At 36.9% G+C, this 25,048-nt stretch overlaps 1 protein-coding gene across 4 annotated transcripts in view; it reads right to left on the bottom strand.

The window, feature by feature from the left end:
• The window catches only part of LOC109085880 (1-phosphatidylinositol 4,5-bisphosphate phosphodiesterase eta-2-like), a 110,032-nt gene that overhangs the window by 48,473 nt on the left and 36,511 nt on the right, over window positions 1–25,048 (bottom strand). The window contains exon 1 of one of the 4 annotated variants that reach the window (XM_042762890.1): window positions 3,612–4,351. The exons of the other annotated variants lie outside the window; for them this stretch is intronic. Coding sequence (XP_042618824.1) covers window positions 3,612–3,654 — 43 coding nt within the window. The 5' untranslated portion in view covers window positions 3,655–4,351. Of the gene's footprint in view, window positions 1–3,611; window positions 4,352–25,048 lie in introns of those variants that run through there. 4 annotated transcript variants of the gene reach the window in all.

Here is a 25,048-nt window from a genome sequence, read left to right as displayed (position 1 = left end):
AAATCACTCACTACTCATAGGCCTGGGCCAAAATGGGTGGGCCCGGACCTTAAATGGGTGGGCCCAGGCCCACCCGGGCCCAATGGTAGCGCCGCGGCTGGTGGGAACTGCTCAGGATCTAATTTAAACCTTGGTGATTTGACTTTAACCTTTTACATATTTGCTCAGATCCCATTTGTACTAAGAATTTTCATTTTTACCAAGGTATACACAATAACAGGCATGGGCTCAATCAGTATAGGCAGATTGAACCATACCGATATTTGATTGTCTTCAAAAACTGCCAAATTAACTTGCTTAGGCAGGCTCTGGATAAAAACCTTGTCTACACAGCTAATTCTTGCCAAGATCTTTTCACTTTGAAAGGAACGTTTAGGGGAAGGTACAAAGAAATGTGTCCAAGGATATCTTGTTTACTTGCTATTACAGTAAATGTTGCAAAAAAAAAAAAAAAAAAAACTATTGGACATATTTCAGAGATTCAACACCATGGACATTGCAAATATTGGCAAATCCACAGACAAGTTCCTATTCAGAAGCGATCTGTAACAGCCTGAAAACTTGAAAATACAACTTTGTTTGCTTGCAAGCTGATAAAAACATGCCAATTTGACCCTAAAAATTGTGTTAAGCCACCCAATCATTTAGTATCTTGCCACCTAGAGAAAGTATTTGCCATTTTTGAGTGCAATATGTATCAGGCAGTCTGTAGATGGTCCGTGGGTGAATCTAAGGCTGAGACTAGTCCCCCTGAGACATTTTCAGAGAAGAAAATTAAGCATCACAGTTTGTTGTTAAATCTCAGAATTAAATTCATTGCCCAAATGTTTGTTAGTAACACAGTGCTGCCCCCTCAGATTATGGAGCAAAGCTATCTCCATAGTATAACAAGTAACTTTACTCTTCACTCTTTCTCAAGGTGATGATGCTCCAGCAACAATTATACATCAGTATCCTCTCACAGTATGTGTAATGAGCAATAAGCCTAGTATGAGGTAAGCTTAGTTTTTAGGCTTTGGAATCTTAAAAATGTATCTTTAGGGGTTATCTTTAGTATTAATTTGCTATCAGTATAGACAAATGATGAAGGTTTTATTGAGATGTGGATGTTTTCACATGTTTAATTGCTTGGTTTAAACTCAAGTTCAGTTTCATTCTCTAACCCCCACAGTTTCTGTCACCAGCTTGAGTACAACTGTGCATACTTAAGTCAGCTGTTTATCACTCTAGACATGACTCAATGTGTATGTGATGTTTTTGTGCCTTTGTTATTACTATCAAACCTTAACACACTCAAACTTGTTCTTCAGTGTTCTGTGAATGAATTGCAAGAGATTCAGGACTCAAACTGCTCTCTAAAGGCAGTTTCTTCTTAGACAAGCAACAAAGACAAATGCATTATATTAATACATACATGCAAACTGTATGTCATCAGTAAAAGTTCATGTCTGCTTGCTTGGCTACATTACTTTTTCACCAATAGCGAACTGTAAAAAGGTGTCCCTGTGAATGCACTCCAGATCATCTTTTCAAGCAGACTCGGAAATGTTTCAGTGGTTCCCACCCAAGTTACAAAAGCAGCTTTCACATCAACCAGCTTTCATAGCAACTAAACAAACCAAGCTCTGACATAAAACCGACTCAGGTACACAACAAAAACTCTAGTGTGGACAGTCCTATAATATCAATTATAAAAGAAAAAAGAAAAAAAAGATGTCTACAGATTTCAAATGAAAACATGAATACAAGAAACAGAATACTGCATGTGCCTGCCACAGCGAGATGTACTGCAAACTCTCTCTACTGCAAAATAACAAGTATTATGTGTTAAAGTTTTATGTTTTTAGACCCTCAAAAGGAAAACACAACAGTGTTTGAAAAGCTGTCAGTGATGGAAGCATAATCGGAGAAACCCAGAGTCCATAATCAGCTTCTATTTTTCAGACTGGAGTCACGCCATGAACACAGTGTGCAGATGCAGCTGACAGGAAGCTGGCAAGGACCGCAGGTACACGCTAAGGAATCTTGAGAAAGCATGACTGTAGGATATGAAGCAGTGGGTATGCGTTGACAAGATGAAGGGTGCTCACAACTTCAGGATGTCAGAGGACTTCTATTTTGGATAGGTTTTGTGAAAGGCGATGATGCTTGCAGTATTCTTTAAGCTAGTATTCATAGTGTGCACCATTAGGGCATCAGAGGTAGGCAACAGTGCAGTAAGAATAAAAAAAATCGAACAGTATCACCACTCAGTTGTCAGCTATGCAAACCAGAGTGATTTTATTCAATTTGGCTATAGCTTTCTGAGGGTTTCTCACATTGGTCTTGAACTACTTTGTTCTTAGGGTAATTTAAAACAAAAGACGCCTCATTATTACACACTGATTAAGTTAATTTTTATTTTTACAATTTTGATTGAAATTGTTTCTGAGGGTTTCTCACATTGGTCTTTGATTGAAATTGCATGCTTATGATTACTTTAATGTTTATAATTATGTTTTTAATTCTGATTACAATTACTTTTGAGGTTATGATTTTACTATGATGTAAACGATTACACTTTGTTTTTAATGATTATACTTTTATATTTATGGTTTTGAATTTGTTTTTATTTTTGTTTTTTTTTTTTATTTTTTGTTTGTAATTATGCTTTTGATTAGTACTGTTAATAATTAGGTTTATGCTTATAATTGCTATAATGACAACACTTGCAACTATTCTATTTATGAGACCTCACAGTGCCTTCTGAGATGTTATTAGATGAACATTGTTGCACACAGATGTCCGTGACATACAGTAACTGCAAATTCAGCTAATCCAGGAAACTGCGTGCTTTGTTAAACTTATCTCTGAAAAGCCCTGAATATATCAGTTCTTTTATTTCTCCCAAACTGATTTCCGCTTGCTTTGAAGATGCCTTGTTTCACATTCCTATGGTGATGTAATTAAACTCATAATTCAGCAAATATATATATATTTTTTTTTTAACAAAGGCAACACATCTCATGCTTTAACCAGTCTTCAGATAGCTACTCAGTATAAAACCAATTTCATTAAGTAAGTAACTTTGGGAGCTGGGAGAAAATTACATAATCTCAAACACTGGTGCTGTAAATAATGTTTGACCAGTTAACCTGGAAATGTGCTTTATGTGGTAAAATCTAATTGGTTTATTTCAAGAAGTTTTTAACATGCCTGAATCAAATTTCAATAATTAAAGCATTTAAAGAGACACATCGGGTATAAATAGCTCGTTAAGGCTGCACGTGTTCACTTTTTACAGTGCACCCACAGAACATTCATGTTTTTTTTTTTGTTTTTTTTTTTTTCGTTGGCAATTAAACAGTGCAAATAAAATCATACACAAAACGTTAGAGCATATTTACAGAGGCTTTATGGTGTGAACCACAGGGACATCATGAGATAAAAACTGAAATTACACTGAAGACAAAAATCCTCCCTTGAGAAAGAGAGAGGTGTACACAAGAACTCCTACTTAAAAACATCCACCATGTTTTTATTTATTTATTTATTTTTATTTCTCATTTGCTTTATTTAATTGAAATCACTCTTTTTGTTTTCAGAAGAAATAACAGAGTGTGAAAGCTTACCTTTCTCCAGACTAAGACTCCTAATATTGCTAAAATCCTCCATACTGTACTTCAAACTGAGAAGCCTCCATATGCTAACAATAGGTGGTGAGATGTGTGCCGCTCTTCAGGAGAACAATCCCATGAGCTGCTTTTCCAGATGAGAATGGCTGGATACTCAGATTCTTGTGTCTCATCCTAAAGATGGGGAACCAAAGCACCTGCTCCTGTCTCTCTGCTTTGATTCTTTTCTTTGCTTCTACCTCCCTTGCTTTATCTCTCTCTGCCTCCTCCTCCTTCTCATCCAGCGCTCTTTCCCTCCACTCGCATCTGAGAGTATGAGAAGAGTCCGCTCAGAGAGCAGAGCCACGTGTGCGGCCGCTTCAGTGGTGCGTTATCACCTTAAAAAAGGATGCTGGGAGACAAGTGAGTAATTCAAGATGGACTAAGGACTAAGGAAGGGCCAGTAAACTTAAATGGCAAGAAAGAAAGACAAAGAGAGACGGAGTAGCATGAGGTGATGGTGCTTTGCAGAAGTGGAGTGTCTCTGTCTTCATCTCATGTTTTATTCAGCAGTACTCTGCTCAGGGAGAGTGAATGGGTGTATCTGCGAAGGAAAGAAAGCTTCGGAAACACTGAGGTGAAAGGAAACCAGGGACACGGAAGAATGTGAAGAGAGAGGGAAGAAGAGAAAATTGAGGGAACAGAAAGGGAATTTTAGGACAATTCCATCATCTTTATGTTGTTTTAAACATGTATACTGTTATTTTTTTTAATTTTTTTCTTCAAAAACAGGGTTATTATTTGAACTAAAACTAAAAAGGAAACTCAAATTTTCATACTTGAAATAAAATGATCATTAACTGAAATAAAATAAAACGAAATATGATAAAAAAAAGTTTTTTATTTTTTTATTTCAGCTAGCTGCCAAGGCAAAATTGTACTAAAAACTAAAAAACTTGTACTAAAATAACTAAAACTAAACCCGAAAATAAACAATTATAAAAAGCTTTATAGACATATATAAAAAAGACAAAACCACAAATTACTAAAACTTTAACTAAAATTAAAATAAAAGCTGAAAATATATAAATAAAAAATAATAATTCAAAATATTTATAACTACATATAAGCATGCGCATATTTTATATCCATCAATTTGAAGATTATGAAGACAGGGAAAGATTATCAGTGAATAATAATTTAAATTTCATATGGAATCAAAAGGCTTGGAATTTAGTGCTATTTTGATACTTTTACTGTCATTTTTGGAACCTGACAGACATGGTGAACTGTCATCAAATAGGATAAAAAGGACTTCCAAAAAAATCTTCTGTTGTGTTTATGGAAGCAGAAAGTTATACAGGTTTGAAATGACAAGTAGCTTGTGACACATTTATTATTTTCGCTTAAAGTAAATGAAACAACTGCATAAAATCTTGGTAAAACTACATGAAAGTGTGTAAAGAATGAGTTTCTTAAAGCACGTCAAAGAAGATTTCCTTGAATGTCATGACAATGAGACTCTTTGTCACTGAAGTACTTTAGGAGTTGATAATGCTTTTTTGTCTGCTAAACATGGGCTGAAAGCATCATATAAAAGCTTTTCAGACAATGGAGGAAAAACTTACTTTCAGAATTTGAAACATCAGTGCACTTATGATGCAATGATGCGTGATACAGAAGGCACCAAGGAACAAATCACTTGTACTGTTTTGCATAATCCATCATATTTGATTGAACAACACAATAAAAGCTGCCAGTTGTTTGACTTTCCCTTACAGAAGATGGAGACAAACTGATTTTCAATGCAATTGTATGTCATTATTTGAATCTGTTTTTTTTTTTTTTTTTTCATCGGATGTCATAAGCATGTTTTAAAATGTCAGAAAATTAGATCTCTATTTAGTTTTTAAACTCAACTGTTACTGGAACCATATTTAACCATTCTGCAGCTTAAAAGTTAAAGTCGGCATGAAACTGAAGTTGAGATTGTCTTTTTTTCTACTGTGACGTGTATCCGAGTGAAACGGCTTCTGAAATGAGAAAAAATGCATGGCGGGGCTTGATTTTGTCCTTCGGGAATTGATTGGATCGTTGGAAGTTGGACGTTGCAAAAAAATGGAGGCAGAAACGAGACAGACCCAAATAGCCCGAGCCTCACACCATAGCACATGACAGGAAGAGAGAAGAAGTCGCTTCGAGGGGGGAGGTTTTAATTTAAGATAAATTTAACACTTTTTTTAAACACTTATAGCATGTATATTTAATGCATCACAGAATAATACACTGTATGCATTATAATGCATTCATAAGTCTTTATAATACACATTAATCAGCTGTGAGTTCTAGAAAATATTGTAATTAATTACAATTCATATGATAACAATTACCTGTTCATAGTATACATTAATAATTATAAACATATAATCAACACCAAATTGAAAATTGAAAATAAATATAAATTCATTATGGGATATGTCATGCATTGGATGAATTTAAAGGTATAACCATGATTAGGTAAGCACTATAAAGCTCTATAATTATGAATAGGATTATTTATTTTTAATGCATTACATATACATTGAGTATATTAATAATATATTTTAACATATTACATATTTAATGCATTACAAAGTGCAGTTTAAGGTACATAGCTCTAGAATGCACTCTGTATACTGACTTTAATTACAGTGTTGACAGACATAGCTTTTGTTCTTTCCAAATGTTGAACACAATTGTTCTTTTATAAAACATGTAATTATCTACATGCCATAGAAATCTGGCATGACAGCAAAGAAATAGCACTGACACCTTTTGTCCTGTCATGACAACCGTATAGTGAAAAAGACATCCTAACTAACAGTATAGATTGTGTCAAAGGCAATCATTTTGTCTCCATCGGAGATGTTATCACCATGAACCGAAGACTGATCCCATATGTTAGATGTATGGCTGGTTAACTAGAACAGGGCAGGAAACAAAAAGGACTCAAAGCATGGCACTGGATGGTGTCAGGAAAAAGACATTGACTCAGAAATCCCCAAGTTAATATTAAGCACAAGAACAGAACGAATGTACTTTTGACTGCTGCTACTTTTAAAAGAACCTGGAATGCTTGGATGTGTTTACGCTAAAGATGGAAAGGAAAGCCCAGGAGAAGTGCAGTAAGAGCATGCGGCGGTGTTCAGGAGCTGTCCGTGGTTCTGACAGCTCCAGCAGTCCACCAATGGGAATCACCCTGAGCTCAAAGAAAGTAGGTCAGAAGAGACCAACAGAAAGAAACAGGCACGCTGTACTGAACTGGACCATCTGTGCTTTGAAAAACACCTCTTTGCATTGCTCTTATTTAACTCAACTGATGACAAACAGTTTAGACTAAATGCAACGGATAAAATTCATGTATTACATTTCATTTTTAATGCTACTCTGAGCATGTAGGAAATACTGCTGCCGCACATATAACATATATGATATAATTCCATAGCAGATGTGTTCTTTAATTTCCCAACTGTCAGTAAATAACCCTCAGAACTTTCTACTCGCATTGGTGCGTTTATGGGATTGTGCTCTCACACTAATCGGCCCTGTTTAGTAAATAAGTAAATAATAGATGCTTTTGACTTGTAAGCAACCACCCAGAACACCTTAGTTAAAAAAAAAAATAATAATAATCTAGTATCCTGAAAAAGGTACTTATCAAAAGACTGTTCAGATGTTGTTAAGTTCCCATAATCCTCATCTCATTTCAGAGGCCATTTCTAAATCCTTTGAACCTGAATTGGGTATTACTTCCTCCACGTGGTTTGAATCAATCTGTGATAGACCTGAGTGTGTGTTAAAGTCATCGCTGTTGGATCCTATAGGTTCACAGCCTCTAGTGCAGGAGGATAAGGAATGAAGAAAAGTGAAAAGAACAGATGAGAAGAGAACAATGGGATTTTTCACGAGGTTGATTTGATCTTAAGCTTAGATTCAGTTTCTGTAGTAAGGGGATCAACCCACTTATTTTCCAGAACCACCAAAATGAGACACGTTTGCTGACAGCCTGACCTGTATTTTCCCCCAATGCAAAAAAGCTTGACATTGTTTTTCAAAGGTGCATTATCGTGTAATGAGCAGTTAAAGTGCCTCTGGCTGGATATGTTGTCATATTTATAGGAGTTCCACAGAAGCTGATAAACTACAGACGAACACAAAATACGCTCACAGTTCAGGATAAATACAGTGGGTATAGAAAAGAATCACCCCCTTTAAAATAATCACATTTTGTTCCTTTGCAGCCTTAAATGAAGACACAGTGTTTGATTTATCCAGCTGTATATACTCAGTGCAAATTATAACATCCAACTGAAAGATATAACACCAACATGTCAGAAAAACAAAAAACAAAACAAAAACAATCACAGAGATGGAAAATGGATCACCCCCCTCCTCTAAAAATGACTTGTAAACTCAATCATGTGTAGCTGATCATCTTCTCAGTGGCACACAAAGCCATTTGACTTTCAGCTGTGATCAGCTGTGCTCATTTCGATTAGCTCAGCATGAAAAGAGTTTTCCTGGAGAATTTCAGTCCTTGGTAGTGCAACTAAAGCAATCAACTATGGGTGGCAAGGCACCTTCAAAAGATCTCCAGGATAAAGTTGTGGACAGGCACAGGAGAGCCAGTCAGAAGATGGATAATAATAAAAAAAAAAAAAAAAAAAATCAGAGGTTTTATCAATGCCTAGAAGCACAGTGAAGTATTATTAAGAAGTGTACGGTATTTGGTACAATACAGACCAGGATCAGGACGTCACTCCAAACTGGATGAAAGAGCCGGGGGAAACTGGTCAGAGAGGCGACCGAGAGCTACAGCAACTCTGAAGCAGCTGCAGGAATTTATGACAAAGAGCATGTGCATGTGACAACAATATTATAAATTCTCCACAAATGTGGCTTGTATGTGAGGGTTGAAGAAAAAGCCACTCCTCAAGAAAGGCCACATACAGTCAGACTGAGCTTTGCCAAAACACACCTTGAAGATTCTGAGGCAAATTAAACTAAAATTTAATTATTTGGCTCAACACCAAATGATATATCTAGCAGAAATCCAATATAGCTCAGCATCCACATAACAACATTCCTACATTAAAGCATGGAGGTGGTGATATCCTGTTATGGGGTGTTTCTCTGCAGCAGGGACTGGAGCACTTGTCAGGATAGAAGGAGAAATGGATGGGGCAAGATACCGTCAAATTCTTGAGGAAAATCTGCTGCCCTCTGCCAGAAAGTTGTCAATAGGAAGAAGGTTTTCCTTCCAACATGACAATGACCCAAAGCACACAGCAAAACTGATCACACAGTGGTTGAAGGACAAAAAAAGGTGAATGCCACTGCACGGCCTAGTCAGAGCTCAGACTTAAACCCCACTGAAAATCTGTGGAATTACTTGAAGACTGCAGTCCACAAACCATCACCATCTAATTTAACTGAACTCAAGCAGTTCTGCAAAGAAGAGCAGGCAAATATTGCAGTCTAGATGTGGAGGTTGGTGGGGAGCTCTGATTCTTTTCTATACCCACTGTAAAATGATCCAATATAACCCAGAGCTTATCCACAGGCACTGGGGTTAAATTAAACTGGTTCTCTAGATTCATATTCATCTCAATTATTTGTATATGCCTGTCATGCATATAGACTGCACAACAAAGGAAACAAGATATGAATGATGGAAAGATGTGAACCTGTTTAGCAATTATTGATTCACTTTTCACTTCATTTGGATGTAGTCTTGGAGTCCTAGCAGTTGGAAAACTCCTCACAATTCATGCTTTATTTTTTTTTCTTTTGGACTGTTAGTCATAGAAAACTTTTATCTACTTAATTTACTAAATTTACTCAGGTACTAAATTTACTTATGCATATAATTTATTATTTATTTATTATTTAAAATTGTATTTAATATTAATATTATTAATATTTTTAAAATGTCATTCAAATTCAAATATTTTATACATGCACACATATATTCACATTCACCATAGATAGACAGACAGACAGACAGATAGATGGATTAATGGATGGATGGATGGGCCGATGGTCTTGTGACTGCATCGCATGTAAGAGGATGAGGCTTGGCTGGTCAGCGCTGCTCTGCCCGAGCACTTCCTTTGATGGACAAGAGCTCAGAGAGAAATGTCCTCTGGGGCTTGACCAGTTACGGCCACAGAGCTGAGATCAGCTAGCAGACCTGTGAAGATCTGCACTGACAGAATAAGGTAATATTTCAGAGAGCAAAGTCTAAAAACAAGAAAGACGTGGAGGATCAAAAGGTAAAGATGGAACAGATGTGGACAGAGAAAGAGAAGAGAGATGCAACGGATTTTATGGACACGACACTGGAAACATCTCAAGTTTAAGCTATTGACATTAGTTAACTGAAGATAGCTGTTAACTTAACTTGTATTTCACTGAATTGTTAAAGTTGCAGAACACAAAAGAAGAAATGTTGATAGTTTTGGTTACCAAGATTTTGGGAATGTAACCAAACAGTACTGGGGCCACTGACTACTGCAACTACTTTCTTTTGAGAGTTGATGTGCATTCTTAGCATTACAACATTTACATATCCAAGAAAGAGTGATCCACATAATGTGCCTTTTCAAAACATGAATCAATCAATAGCAAAAAATGTTCATTTATCAATTATCTGCACCTACTTGAACATGTGGACAGACTACATGGATGCCAAGGATATTGTTATGTCTAACATGATGTTAATATGTGCTACCGAGCTGTCTAGGGTTGTGTTGATAACACTAGTACTATTTGTTTGCATACAGCTATTTGGTTTCACCACCATCATCGGTTTTGTCAGACCCCTGGGTCATACCTGTTTCCCCGATATAAATGCTAATTGGAACTCAGGGGAAGACCTGGCCAATTACAAAACACACACAATCACACACGTGACACTGCCACTGCATCACCACTTTTCAGAGGAGGAAAAATGAGAGGAAAAATATGAGCAACACTGATATTGGGTTGCTTGTTTCTAACATGTTTCTCTGCAGTTTTAAAGTGAACTGTTTAGTGTCTGGTACTAAAACAGTGTGTCCACAATATGACACTGAGTTCAGAAATGAAACTGTCTGGTGTGTAGCATGAGGTTAATGCTCACATTTAAAATGAATGTACCACCTACACTAAACCTAACCTGTAGTGTTAACAAAAGCAAACCTGAGATTAAATGTGTTTGCTGAAGCAACCATGTCATTTTAGCAAGTGAGTTACTTAATAAACGGACTATGTCAGAAGAGGATTACATGAAGCAAACATTACAATGAATTAGTTTGTAAATCTTGCACTATGGTAAAAGTGTTTTAACATAGTATTGTTCAAGGAATTGCACAAAAATAAGCTTTAATTTATCCATAATCTGCCCTTTTTTTGATAATTTGCGTGAAAAGGAACAAAGGTTGTTGGTGTTTTATTACCTCTACTGTTCATTTCACCTGGCAACTGCAGTGAAATGTGTGTAGGCATGTTTTTGCAGTTTTTGAGAAATGTAGGCAGAGTAATGTATTTACAATGAACCTAGGTTGAGTTTGGATCGACATGGGAGTTTGTACACGATGATTCCTTTTAGAGTCAAATACGTCACTAAAGGCCTGTTCATACCAAGGACAATAACTCTAAAGATAACTATATTAGCATCCACATCAGCAGACCATATCATATTCAAGCGCAAGCTCGTCTGCCGCTTTAAATTCTGGGGCTCATTATAGCAGGATTGATTCTGATTGGCTGTCAATGTTTTAATTGTTCATCAGCTGGAAAGTGATTCCAACGATATCGTTTCTCTGTGCCTTCATTGTTATAGCTGTGTTGTGGACTCTGCTATTCTTTAATATTGAGAACGATTTTTAGAACTATATCTTTATCGTTATCTTTATAGTTATCATCCTTGGTGTTAACAGGCTTTAAGACTTCCTTACAACCTTACTTTCTCAGCTACACACTCATTAAAATGAGCAATGTGACCTAGAAGCTGTCTCAATTCTCCATTTCAAGAGATTGTGATCTTAACCCTGAATCTGAACACGAGACAATGGTCCTGGTCTCATTTTTCACAGAAACAACATGTGCGCTCATTCTATTCCACATGGTGTACAAATGTGAGAAATGGAACATGTTCTTCCTGCTTTAATTTAATCTGCGGCCTGTTTTCTCAGTGGAAACAAGGAAGGAGGCAATAAAATATGAGGAAGTGTTAGTCTAAGGGCCCCAAGAATCTAAGTCTTTAACTATTAAAGGCAAAATGAAATTGGAATCCTAATACACGTTCCCGATCTCATTATGAATGATTTATTGATGCATGTTTTTCCAAGAAACAATGCACGTCTTTATAGCCTTTAATCAATGTTTAACTTACTGTAACTGTAACTTGCTGGAGCTATTTTGCTTTTTCGCTGGTCTTATTTTTCAGTTCGTCCTCTCCAATCACATGGCATCATTCTGTTTGTAACACCCACTTGATCCAATCAATTCCTGATGTATAAAATAATGCTCTGTCCATATATCCTGTAAATAGATTGGGGGCTTTGTTGATTTGAGGGTGAGTGAACCCAGTCGTCTTAATCGCTTTTAATATTTCCAGTCGTTTATCAGTAATGCTATATACAAGTGCAAATGCAAAGACTGGCTAGATGAAGAGTGCAATAGTGCTTCAGGTTTGAATTAGGTCCCTTTGGCTCCTGTAGCACGAGTCCTTTGGGCGTTTACTGTAATTGCTCTCACTCGGAGAGAACAGGCTAATTTAGGATGGTGTCACGCACAGTGAGTCTGTCAGGGTTTGCACACATCCCTAGCGTGTGGATCAGCCTGCGGCTCCAGCGAGTCTCAAAGTGATGTGATGCTTGTTACGTTCAGCAGATAAAGCAGAGCTCAACGTTCAACGCTTCGGCTCGTCAGATTGATTGTGTTCTGCCGAGCCGCTGTTTTATGCTCATTAGTTCTCTAATTCATATAATCAATATTATGGATTAAAAAGACATTTAAGTGTTTGCTTGCCTGGTTGAACTAATTTGATGAGGTATGGCAATAACTTGGCAAATTTTCTATCACAGTATTGTTGCTGGTGGTTTGTTGGTAGTGATGAGGTAGATTTTATTATTCCTGGAACTCACATGATAAAATATATCTTGATTGTAATGGCTTCCGAAGTGTCTGCAAAATCAATAAATGTAATTATCTTTAAAAGTATAGCACCTTCAGAGACGTTACAGTATTACACATTTCTACATCTACTCTTTTATTGACTAAGCCCACATTTATCATAGACCTTGAATCTTTTGTGAATTGTTTTCTCGGAATGATAGTGATGATGTGGAGAATGTGAAAAATCTCCAGACTGAAAAGCCAGCAGTGACTATTGTACGGCACACACATGTCAAGGCTACAGGTTTTCAGTTCATGTTGAATTCAGTATAAAAAGGAACTCAGAGTCATTGTGTGTAGGGAGGGACACATGGATGAGAAAATAAAGTAGATTGATTTACACTTTTCCTCGAATATCTTAATCTAAAACACCAAATCACAATCCCAGTATGACTTTAATTTTACCTTCAGTTACAACTTTTCCCTCTCTGTGACTTTGATGGAGAATTTCCCTGGAGTTACTGCATTATATGAATTTATTTACAATATAAGAGGAAGCATATTTGTTCTGGCAAAGATGTCATGCGATTATGATAGTGAAGTAGATTATTATTATTATTTTTTTTTTGTTATTTCTGAGTAGAAACTATGCAAAGTCTGGAAAAAAAAATGCACAAACTGCATGGTCAGTTATTTAATTTTGATAGAAGAAATGAACATATAATACATAGAAATTATTATAGCAACATACTAACTAACTAAATAACTGGGAACTTGATATGAATAATAAGGTCATTTTTGTTATGCATCATTTAGACTGCAAAAATAAAATAAAATAAAATAAAATAAAAAAAAATAAAAAAAAAAATAAAAAAATAAAATAAAATAAAATAAAATAAAATTGTAGAAAAATGTACACCAGATGTTCATAAATATGCTCTGGTCCAGCTCAGACACTTCAGCTCATTATGACTTTTTGATAAGTAAGGAAATTAAGTTGTTGAATATGGTATGGTAGAGGTTCATAAATATGCTCTGGTCCAGCTTATATCTTTTAAAATGTTTATAATATGTTATTTCCACCATTTTATATAAAAGAGTGGAATTTTTAAAAGTAAGAGAAATTAATATTGTTGACTTAATATTAATTTAATAACGAATGTGATTTCTACCTTTGAAAATGGTAATATTTTATCCAGTACATATATGCATAATAAGAATGCAATGCGAATATACTGAATATCTGAAAAGAAACTAGTCTTGCATTTCTATTCTTCTATAGTGTGATGCAGTTCTAAACACAACACACAGGATGCATAAGGAACCCAGCTGTGTTCTGTTCAGCCATTATTCAGAATCACACTGTGTGTTTGAGCATTTACATGCAGCCGGAAAAATAAAACAGCACAGAAAAAGTGTCCAACAATCATACAGAGTCATTATAGCCTCGTTATATTCAACAAACACTGAAAGCAAGAATTTTATTTTTTATTTTTCAGCTGTAAGTTATGTTATTTCACCCAGCCTCTAATGCCCTTATTTTCAAGGCATTTCATTGACAGTATAGTTGTATCATGCATTTGGTGATTTAATGTCTTTAATCACATTTTATAGAGCATGTTATGCATTCAAGATGTACAAGAGAAATATTTGTTCATCTAGGTGACTTTCTGCACATTTATATTTTCTTATACTCCATATGTATTGTACATAAATATGCTAGCATATGTGCACAGAAGCCAAACATTACAAAAAGTGAAAGTGAGTCTCGTGGGTGTTCAGGCATAACAAAAGAGGCTCTGCATAAAACGCTGCTTTGCCAAAAATATACATTTGCATTAGTTAAGTTGGCAAACTGAACATTTCTACTCAATATACTGTAAACATTGCAGAAAAGCATCTGGACAATTACAAAATGTGAATAATACAAAACAAAATATTGAAACTAAACTTACATGCAAATGATGACTGATAGAGTGAATAATGCTTCAGAATTAAATGTGCCTTTGTATTTGAAAAAGAATCCATATAAATATGTAAACAGAACACACACATACACACACAGCCTGTCACATCAGCATATCCCATCATGTCCCATGCTTCACTGATCGTCTTTTCCAAATTGCCAACTTAAATGATTTTTCTCAGCTTTATATTCTTTTAGATTTACGTTTAGAACTGAACTGAAGCAAATGGAAGAAGCTGAGAGTGTATGTTTGTCTCTATACTCTGACCATAAATATGAAAAACAAACACTTAAATGCCTTTTGGTGATTTTACTGCGTAATATCAATATTCCCACTTCAAAATAAGCCAATGTTCCCAGAGCCCTACTGAAAAAAGAAATCAAATTCATAAATCACTGCGCAATTGTTGTCTTGCAGGAATTCTTGCAGTGTTACTTTGATCCAGTTCAGAATCATACTTATTGGACATACTGTAGGTAGTATAGATAGAGCTCAGAGATGAAGGGATGTAATTAAAAAGCAGCCAGCAAGCCTTTATCCGATTACCTACAGCACTTACAACAGCCTGTGTTTAGTGGTTGGTGAGGTAACTAAGGTTCAAATCAATACATTGTGTGGATGTTGCTTGTGGCTTACAAATATGCACAGGGACACACTGATTAGGTTGTATTATTTGCCATTATGAGCTGTACTATGCATTAAGAATACAGTAATAAATTTTAGGCTATTATTGGCATTTTATAAAAGCAATTGGCCACAAGTGGCTGTGTAGTGATTTTACATTTAAGGGGGGTCAGGCACCCTTAAATCACCCTTTGGCTTATTGCTTAATGAAATACTGATCGTTTGTACTGAAACTGTATTGCAGACTTTCCTCCCATAGACAAGATGGACTGAAGGTTTTATGGACACATCGTCTAGTCACTGAAAGGAAACCCAAGCCATTTGAAACATGTGACCTTAACAATCCATGTGCTACACGGACTGCATGTTTTCTGATGGAAAATGAAACACACGGTACTTCAGATAATCCACTGCCATCTAATGGGCTCAGGCAAACAAGGATGCTTCTCTCTTGAGAAATTCTGCTTTAGAGGATTTGCTAGAGGTACAACCTGCTTGTCATGCCGATTAAAGACAATGTGTTAAAAAAGAGCTGATAATGAGGTGTTGATTTATTCCACACAGCAACACCTTTAACACCAATAAAAATAGCCTTTTTGACACCATAATAAAGCTTGTAAATGGCATTTGGTAATTAAACATTTTATATTTATTTATTGTATTAATTATTAATAAAATTATTTATTCATTCAATTGCCTGTATGGTAAAAGAAAAAGAAAAAAAACCTGTTAAAACCTGTTAAAAATTTCACTATGGTGAATAGCTTATTACATAATAGTATACTGGACAGATGAGGAGCTGAAAGATATCCAACTTATACAGTAGAGTTTGGTTAGCACATGGTTAAGATAAAAGAGTAAGGTTTCTGGGCCTCAATATGCTTATTAAAAAAATTTAAATAAAGCACCAGACATTGATATTATGTAACGAGACGTCTAACTGCAGCGAGTGTGTTCAAAGTCACATGATCACAACAGACTCTTCGATATAAACTAGCTTGAGTAGCTGTTTATTCAGTGCTATATATGTGAGTAGTGGGGTATTAATGGATTGTTAGTTTTGTGCATCTAGACCTTTACTTGCATACTGATTGCTGCTTAAGAAACCAGGAAAAGCCTGTCATGCCTTGACATGCTCCAACAATCAGTTTTTGAATAGAGGCACAGCAGAAGGTTACACTGAAAACACTGTAGCAATAGCCGAAAATAATTACAACACTAACAACAATTAGAATATTCCCCTGACTGGCTACTTTATGAAGTATGCCTTGCTGGTAGCAGGTTGGACCCCTTTTGGCTTCAGAACTGCCTCAGTTCTTCGTGGTATAGATCTAACAAGGTGCAGGAAAATTCTGCAGAGATTTTGGTCCATATTGACATGATAGCATCACACAGTTGCTGCAGGACAGTGGAGGCCATTTGAGTATAGTGAACTCGCTGTCATGTCCAAGAAACCTGTTTGCTGATTTGAGCTTTGTGACAGTATGGTGCGTTATCCTGCTGGAAGTAGCCACCACAAGATGGGTACACTGTGGTAATAAAGGATATGGACAGCAACAATACTCAGGTAGGATGCTCAATTGGTACTAAGAGGTCCAAAGTGTGCCAAGAAAATATCCCCTGCACAGTTACACCAGCAGCCTGAACCGTTGATGCAAGGCAGGATGGATCTGTGCTTTCATGTTGTTTTCTGCCAAATTCTGACCCTACCATTCAAATGTTGCAGCAGAAATCAAGACTCATCAGATGAGGCAACCCTTTTCCAATCTATTGTCCAATTTTTGTGAGCTCGTGCAAATTGTAGCCTCAGTTTTCTGTTCTTATCTGACAGGAGGGGCACTTGGTTTTTCTTCTGCTGCTGTGGCCCATGTGCTTCAAGGTTCAACACGTTGTTAAGTTCCAGTTGTCCTTTCTATCAGTTCAAACCAGCTTGGCCATTCTCCTCTGACCTCTGGCATCAACAAGGTATTTTCACCCACAGCTGCTTACCATTTTCTCTTTTTCAGACCATTTTCTGTAAACCCTAGAGATGGTTGTGCGTGTAAATCCCAGCAGTTTCTGAAATACTCAGATCAGACCGTCTGGCACCAACAACCATGCCTTGTCCATAAATCACTTTTCTTCCCCATTCTGATGCTCGGTTTGAACATCAGAAGATCATCTTGACCATGACTACATGCCTACATGCACTGAGTTGCTGCTATGTGAGTGGCTTATTAGATATTTGCGTTAACAATTAGTTGAAGAGCTGTATCTAATACATTGGCCAGTGAGTGTATAGTTCTGTCTCCAACATATATTATTTATATAGCTTCAGAACATAGTCATTTTTGGTCACTGTATGGTTTCACTGCATAGAAAAGAGCAAACTGAACACTCTTCAAAACATCTCTTTTTGAAGAAACAAAGTCATACAGGTTTGGAATGACATGAAAGTGAATTAAAAAATGAGCACATTATGACTTCTGGGTGAACTATTCCTAAAAAGTCTGATCCAGTGATCTGAATGAGGTTGTTTACTGAAAAGATTCTGATGGTAACACGACCCATGTGATGTCTGAACAGCAGCTCTATCACTTTAGTAGATCTGCAATATGAATGCAACCATTTAAAGCTCATTAGTTAGAGCTCAATTACATTTGAAACACTTTAAGCAATATGACATTGCAATAAAGCTGACTTACTGTAAATGAGATTTCTGTGAAGGCTTTGGAGATGCACACTCACTTTTATTACCGGCATTTATCTAAAATGAGCATTAATGAGGATTCCAGTTTACAAGCAGCAGGTAAGAAACTAACAAAAAGTAACAGTAACTATGAACCAAGTGAGATGCCTAGCTAGACAGTGTTTAATTCTGTGTTAGTTTGAGGCCGTTTTGTTCGCAGAGTTTTCATTATCCTCTCACTAGGCTGAAGCAGGTTTTGGAACTGACACAAAAGTGAGTTAAAGTTTCAGTTAATTGACCAAGTGGGCATGCATATTCAACCATGCAATAATCTCAAAATGGGCAATTTGAGAAGATATACCGATCTATCACTATTACGCAGCAAGAGAGCTCAGTAGGCATTGGAACAGATCTGTGTCAACAGTCAACTCATTACAGGAGAACTGATGGTGATCTGAGAAAGAGAGAAGCAGACATGAAGGCAGAGAAGAGATTTCTTTATCTGCTTCCTCTGCTTTTGTTGTTTCCTTTCTGTCTTCTCGCCCCGGGCCACTTCTATTCTCCGGAGAGGGGGGCAAATGCAGAAAATTACATGGTCAGTGCAATTCCGAGCCTTATTTAGGGGAATGATTGTTTATCCTGAAGACATATGGTGAAAGTTAAAAATGGAGGTGGGTAGAGTAAGTCAAAAAAAAAAGAAAGAAAATGCAAAAATGGCATTAAAACTGGACTTGTGTGGAGGTTTGTGAATGCCAGCATCCTCTGGGGCCGAGCACATACAGAGTGAATGAGAACAGAGACGCAGCTCATTAGCTGACATCTCAGAAATGGCCATCTCAATAGCTGCTTTAATAAGAGGTGATGAGCTGTCAGATCAGACATACTCCACTGTCCAGTAACACTAATGGACTGTGAAACATCCCTACAGACCTCCGCCTGCTGAGAGAGAAGCGTACATCTGATATCTAATAACCCCGCGCAAATCACCAGAGCATGAGAAGGTTCCTTCAAATAACTGTCAGTTCTCCTTTTTCATGTCGTGTTTGTGAAGAAAGGGTTTCAAGGAGGGCAAAAAGCCTTTGCGTATGATGAAAGCAAGTGCATGCTGTATGTGAAAACGTGTTACAAATGACTCACAGTATGGCCCTGACATGGGTTTGTCCACGGGTTCCATCTGAATTAGGCCAAATTGCATGGAAACAGCAATAATCCAACGGGCAGACACTGTGCTTATGATGAAAATTATGCTATTGGTATGATATAATATCTCTGCAAGTGTTCTACCATCTTGAAACCAATTTAACTGTGTAAATGTTCACAAGGTGCTGAGAAACCTTTCATTACTATCCACAAACTTTTTGTTATTCTTCAGGATTAAGGGTCATACAATGGACAACAAGATTCATGGATAACAGGACACATTCTTCTCTAGAAATCCTTCCGAAGCAACCATAGTTTAGAAATAAGTGGCTGAAGTTTATATTTAACAAGATCCCTGATGATTTCAGTCTCATCTTAACAACTGGTGGATCTGACATCTGTCATGCTTTGCAAAGACGCTGTAGACCAGAGGTAACTGCCCCGGCTCCTGAAGAGCTACAGTACCGTACTGCTGACTTCAGCTCCAAACTGACTTCAACACACCTGCCTTTGCTGTTATGTTGTTTCAGGTGTGTTTGATTGGCGTTGGCTACCCCTAATGTAGACAACTGATGGACCCAACAACAAACCCACAAACTGTGCAAGTGCTGGTGTTCAGGTCGCATGCAAAGTAATTATCCAATCACAACAGCGTTTATTCATATATTCTGCATCCTAAACAGACATGACACTGCGGCATGCAATAAAAAGGCATCGTTTTTATGTAAGTTTTTGTGCTAACCAGCCGCAACGCTTTCAGTTTTTGCGATGTTGACCGCTCAGGCGATTGTATTTTGTATAATATGAAATTGGTTTTATTTGAGTTTGAGTATCATTTGTGTGACTTTAACAGCCATCCCGTATGAGACTATGAATAATTTACCTCAGATCTTCACATCTAAAATGAATGTTCAAACTGTAAACCCTTGTAAACAAAGTAGACTATATTCCATGACAAAAAATTTATCAGTCAACAAGTATGTATTTTCCATGTTGAATTGGTTTAATTTTTAATATGCACTTGTCCATTTATTTTGGGTGCAAGTGTCAAATTTTGTTGCATCTGGTGTGGGCAGAAACATTGCTTTTTTGTTGAATATCATTGTATCTTGTATGGTTAGGACGTGTTTTAAGGGTTAGAGAGAGAGAGGTTGTAAAATGGTCCTGAATAACTTAATTAGCACTTTTTAGTGCAATAGACCTTGACTAAAGTGGACTTAAATTGGACATTTTAATTCAAGAAATTGAGTACAAAATATAAAGGCAAACACTCAGCAGCCCCTAAACATTTGCAAAGCGCAAAGACTTGACATCTGGCAACATATTACTGCTGCATTATGCCAAAACCACTACACAGATGACCAGTGGAAACGAGAGGATGTCTCATTAGTGCTGTGGTAGGAGAGCAGGGTTTCTCGAGAGAAGATATTTCTGTCAGGGTTGTATAATTCATCTGCAGTGTTGCTATGAGCTGCTCTACTGAATGAGAGCAATTAGCTGAAACTATAGAGTCTGTTACTCGTCACCCATATAACTAAAGACCTGACCAAAGACAGATAAGAGAGTGTAGAATGAATGGCTCGTTTTCACTGTGTGTGTGTGTGTGTGTCTGTGAACATGTCATTATATTGCAGCACTGTGCTGAATTTCCTCTTGCTTCTTTTTTCTTGTTTAAAAATTCCTGCAATTAATTCAACTCAATCCACTTAAAATACAGGCTTCATTTCTTTTTTTTTTTTTTTGGAAGATAATTTCAGCCTTAGGTTATCAATTTATTTCAGTTTGGATAAACTTCTCCTTTAAAGCAGTGTGCAATTTCTTCACCACTAATTTCAAATGCTCTTTTTGGTTTGTGAATATCTTTATTCCAACAAGGCTGACATCATTGTAATAGCTTTGATTGGTCATAGCACTGGTGTGTCCTTTGAGAAATGCAAATATAGTACTGAATGGGTTTTCTGGGACAACATCGCTTTGAAATATGGATTGTGCTATAAAAAATTAATTACAATTGAGTACATAATCAAGATTCATTTGAAGAACATGGCTCAGATCCTGGACGAACCAACATTGTAAAAAAAGACTATTTATTAATACATCAAAACTATGTATTAATGTTATTACATAGTTATTACATAGTTGCTATCAATGAATATGGGAAACAAGGTAAATTGTGAATTATACCAAGTTGACACAGTTCGTCATGTAGTTACAACAACAATTTTAACAATAATTGGTTACCATGGACGGTTGGTCAGACGGTTGATAGATAGATACATTTGTAAAACATATATCCTTGATGACTGTTTTGCATTGTTAATATGCATTAATAATGTAATCATGAATATTAATATTTGCACACTCATATGCTAATGGAACTCTTGTAATCACAAAACACATTTAGGTGTCAGTAGTAGAACTTGGATGGGATCCCTGTGTTAACACGACATGGGAGGAATTGACATGTTCAAATCCCTGTATTGGCTACCTTTTCCATGCAGCTTTATTATTAATATCGTGCACATCTAATATTGTGCCAGCAGAGTCTTTTCCCAGTTTGGAATAGAAAAGAATAGGAATAGCTGTGGTTTAGTCAGTGCTTGGAGGAAAAGTACTAATCAAAGCTGGCAGCTCTAGAAAAAACACAGACTGATGCTGGGCGATTGTGTTTGACTTTATTTGAACACATGTACGTACTATGTCAACATCTGCACCACAGAGCCTTCATTCTTTAAGCATTTAATGCTGAATGTGAATCATTTATAGAGCCCTGAAGTTCAGCTGGAGCTGTAATTTATTCATCAGCGATCCCCAAAATATACACTTCCTTTTGAATTTTCAAAGTGTTCTCTTGAGAGAGGACAGGCAAATGAAAAGAGGGGGCAGAGAGGGAGGTTTGGAGAGAACACTGCATGTTGATGCATCTTCCTACACACACATACACACTAAAGAAGGTGCATATTTAAAGAGAAAAAGTACCAAATATGACTGTGTACATCGCCATTGTGTAGGAATAAGCAATGCAACACAGCAGGCTTAAATGAACACATACAAACATCCAGTTAATTTTCCCACACTTCCTCCCTAGTGATCAAGCATAAGAGCATAAAATTAGGTTTTTATGCTAATATAACTGCAAAGCTAGGAAAATTAGATTTTGCATTAATGAAGAAAACATGAGCAGTGCTTTTCCTTGCAAAAAATCACAACCAATGGTTGGCAGGGCATTGCTCTCCGGTTTCTAACTCCGGAGTTGCTAAGGTGTTCAGACTGGTTGCCATTACTGGCTCAAATCAAAAGAGGGCATCCTCAATTTTCTCTGATATTCTAGATATTCTTCTTCATTCTAAGTCTGTTTTTTTTCCACCCATTTCAGAGTCTGTAAGGCGAAATGTTAATTCGGAAAACTCACACTTACGGCAAAAAACTGAAATTTACTTTCAAGTGATCATTGGTGATCTGGGCGTGTCCAGAGGTATTTCATATTTCATGCAAATGAACGGTGCATTATGCACTGTTGCAATTTATATCAAACGCCCCCAGAGTGTTGTAGCGGCAAGATCTCTGATTCCAATTATTTTTAATTAGTATTTGGAATCGGATTACTTGTACCATCAGCACATCTCATTAGTGATCTTATTTTCTAAAGCTAAGGCCAGTTACACAGCCCACCAATAACATTAGAGCATCTAGAAGTAGTCTATAGTCTCAGCCTCAGACGTCACGTCCACAGACCGTTGGCTTCAGTAGTTTTGAAGTCGTCATCGGATTGGTTGAATTATACAGGATTTCTGGGAGAAGTGTGTAGAGTTCTTTAATGTTCTGCATGGAAACAAATATGCCGTGACGCCAAACCCCTTCATGGAAGAAGAAAGCTGTCATATGTTTACAGCTGTGTGCAAAAGTGGCCAAGGTTCCCAGACCTCCTGCCATCTGACTGAAGGTCTGGCTACATGAGACTAGAAGTACAGCCACTTGGCTTTACAGTATGTGTGAATGCTCCATATGCATGCACAATAGTTTTAGTGATGCTTGCCTGAGCAAACACTGTTAAAAATCATACCAGAAAGAAGACTTCAATTTTTTGAGTTAATGTGGAATATCCATTGCAAATGAGCTATGCATCAGTAAGCAAAATACATGGCACTGACTTCAGGCGACACAAATAAGCACGCCATCATTATGGGAAGCGGAATGTAATATACTTCTTATTCAAGGACTTATTAGTGTTGCCACCAGCATGCCAATTTCAAATCCATTTTCGCGCTGGATTGAAGGCAGCTATGGTGTCTTTAAATGTGGCTTTCTCACCTCTCTACAAACCAGGCAGAGGCTTAATATATTACACAGCATGAGCTTTCACTTTAACCGGCAGAAATATCAACCTCAAATATAGCACTGCTGCAGAGAGCATGTGTTTGAACAGCCAAAATTCGCAGAGAAACCTCCAACAAACATTAGCCTATTCTATTCATCTTCTAATCCACAGAGAGCACCTAATGCAATTCTCTGGAAGAGAATCTAAGACTAGGATTCAAGGATTTCATAGACGTATTATTTGTGAAAGGAAGTGCATTAAATGTAATCTTTTCCAGCCTTCCCTGCTGACTATTTGCAGTCTGCTGGACATCAAAACACAGAGGTGTTCCTGAAATTTGTGCATAACTAAGGTCATTTCCTCCAGTTCAGCTTTTTCAATAGGTCACCCCTTCAGACTCTTCAGATTATGAAAATATCAGAACATATTACTACAGGATCTAGACATGGCCCTATTGAATCACAGCACAATATTCTTAGAGAGAATATTTTCAGAAATTCTGAAATATTCCATAATGACAGACGGTTGCATTTCCCAAAAGCATTGTTTGCCAGCTATAGTTGCAAGATCCAAGGTTTTTGCAGGGTTGATCAGTAGTTACACTCTAGTTACAAAAAAGGTTCTTTATTGGCATCTATAGTTACATGAAGAAACTTTAAGATCCACTGAACCTTTCCATTGTATTTATAGCGGAAAAAAGTCTTAAAAATATTCTTTCCACTAAGAAAAGCATGATTATTTTAAAGGGGTCATATGATGCTACATGCACTTTTACAAGTTGTTTGAACTGAAATGTGTGTTGGCAGTGTGTACACAACTACCCTATAATGACAAATTTTTTATTTATTTTTTAATCTGCTCAAATCTTTATCCCTTTCTCAAATCGAGCTGATCTCAGATGCATGTCTGTGTGATGTCACAAAAACAGGCCCCTCCCACAATAGTTTGATTGACAGTCATCAGTCTGCCATTGTTTCATCACCAGAGCAGATGTAGACAAAAATGTCTCCTAAGCGACTGAGGTGTTCTGTTGTTGGATGTAATAATGAACACAGCAGTCGTCATTTACTCCCAACATCTGAGCCACTGAAGACTCAGTGGATTACATTTGTTTCTGAAGGGAATGCACCCCCCATCTACATAAATGCGTCTATCTTCGTGCAAATCATTCGTGATCTAGTTTCACCTACAGAAGAAGTGAGTGTAAGGTTTTTTAATGAATCTTTGTAAATCGCCTTTCCTAATAATGTGCTAATTAGCAAGTTTAACGATGGATGCGGCTAAAGTAAACAGTCCCTCATAGAGCAGCTCGGAAGAGAGGGGCGAGGTCAGCAGAGCTCATTAACATTTAAAGGAAAATGCTACAAAACTGCATGCTCTGAAAAGAGCTGTCTTTGACAGGGTAAAAAAGGTGTTTTTTACACTACCACTGAGGAATTTTAACCAAACTATGTTACAGACTTTCATTAAGACCCTAAAGAATCATATCAGAATGGGCATCCTATGACCCCTTTAAGAACTGTTCACTAAAAGATTCATTGGAAATCCAAAAAATGGTTCTTTTGGGGGTTTTGTGTGAGAAGTGCTTTTTTGATGG

This window comes from Cyprinus carpio, chromosome A8 (assembly GCF_018340385.1).
Source record: "Cyprinus carpio isolate SPL01 chromosome A8, ASM1834038v1, whole genome shotgun sequence".
Lineage (NCBI taxonomy): Eukaryota > Metazoa > Chordata > Actinopteri > Cypriniformes > Cyprinidae > Cyprinus > Cyprinus carpio.
The sequence above is the reverse complement of the archived record's forward strand: the minus strand, read 5'-3'. Positions and strand labels throughout refer to the sequence as shown.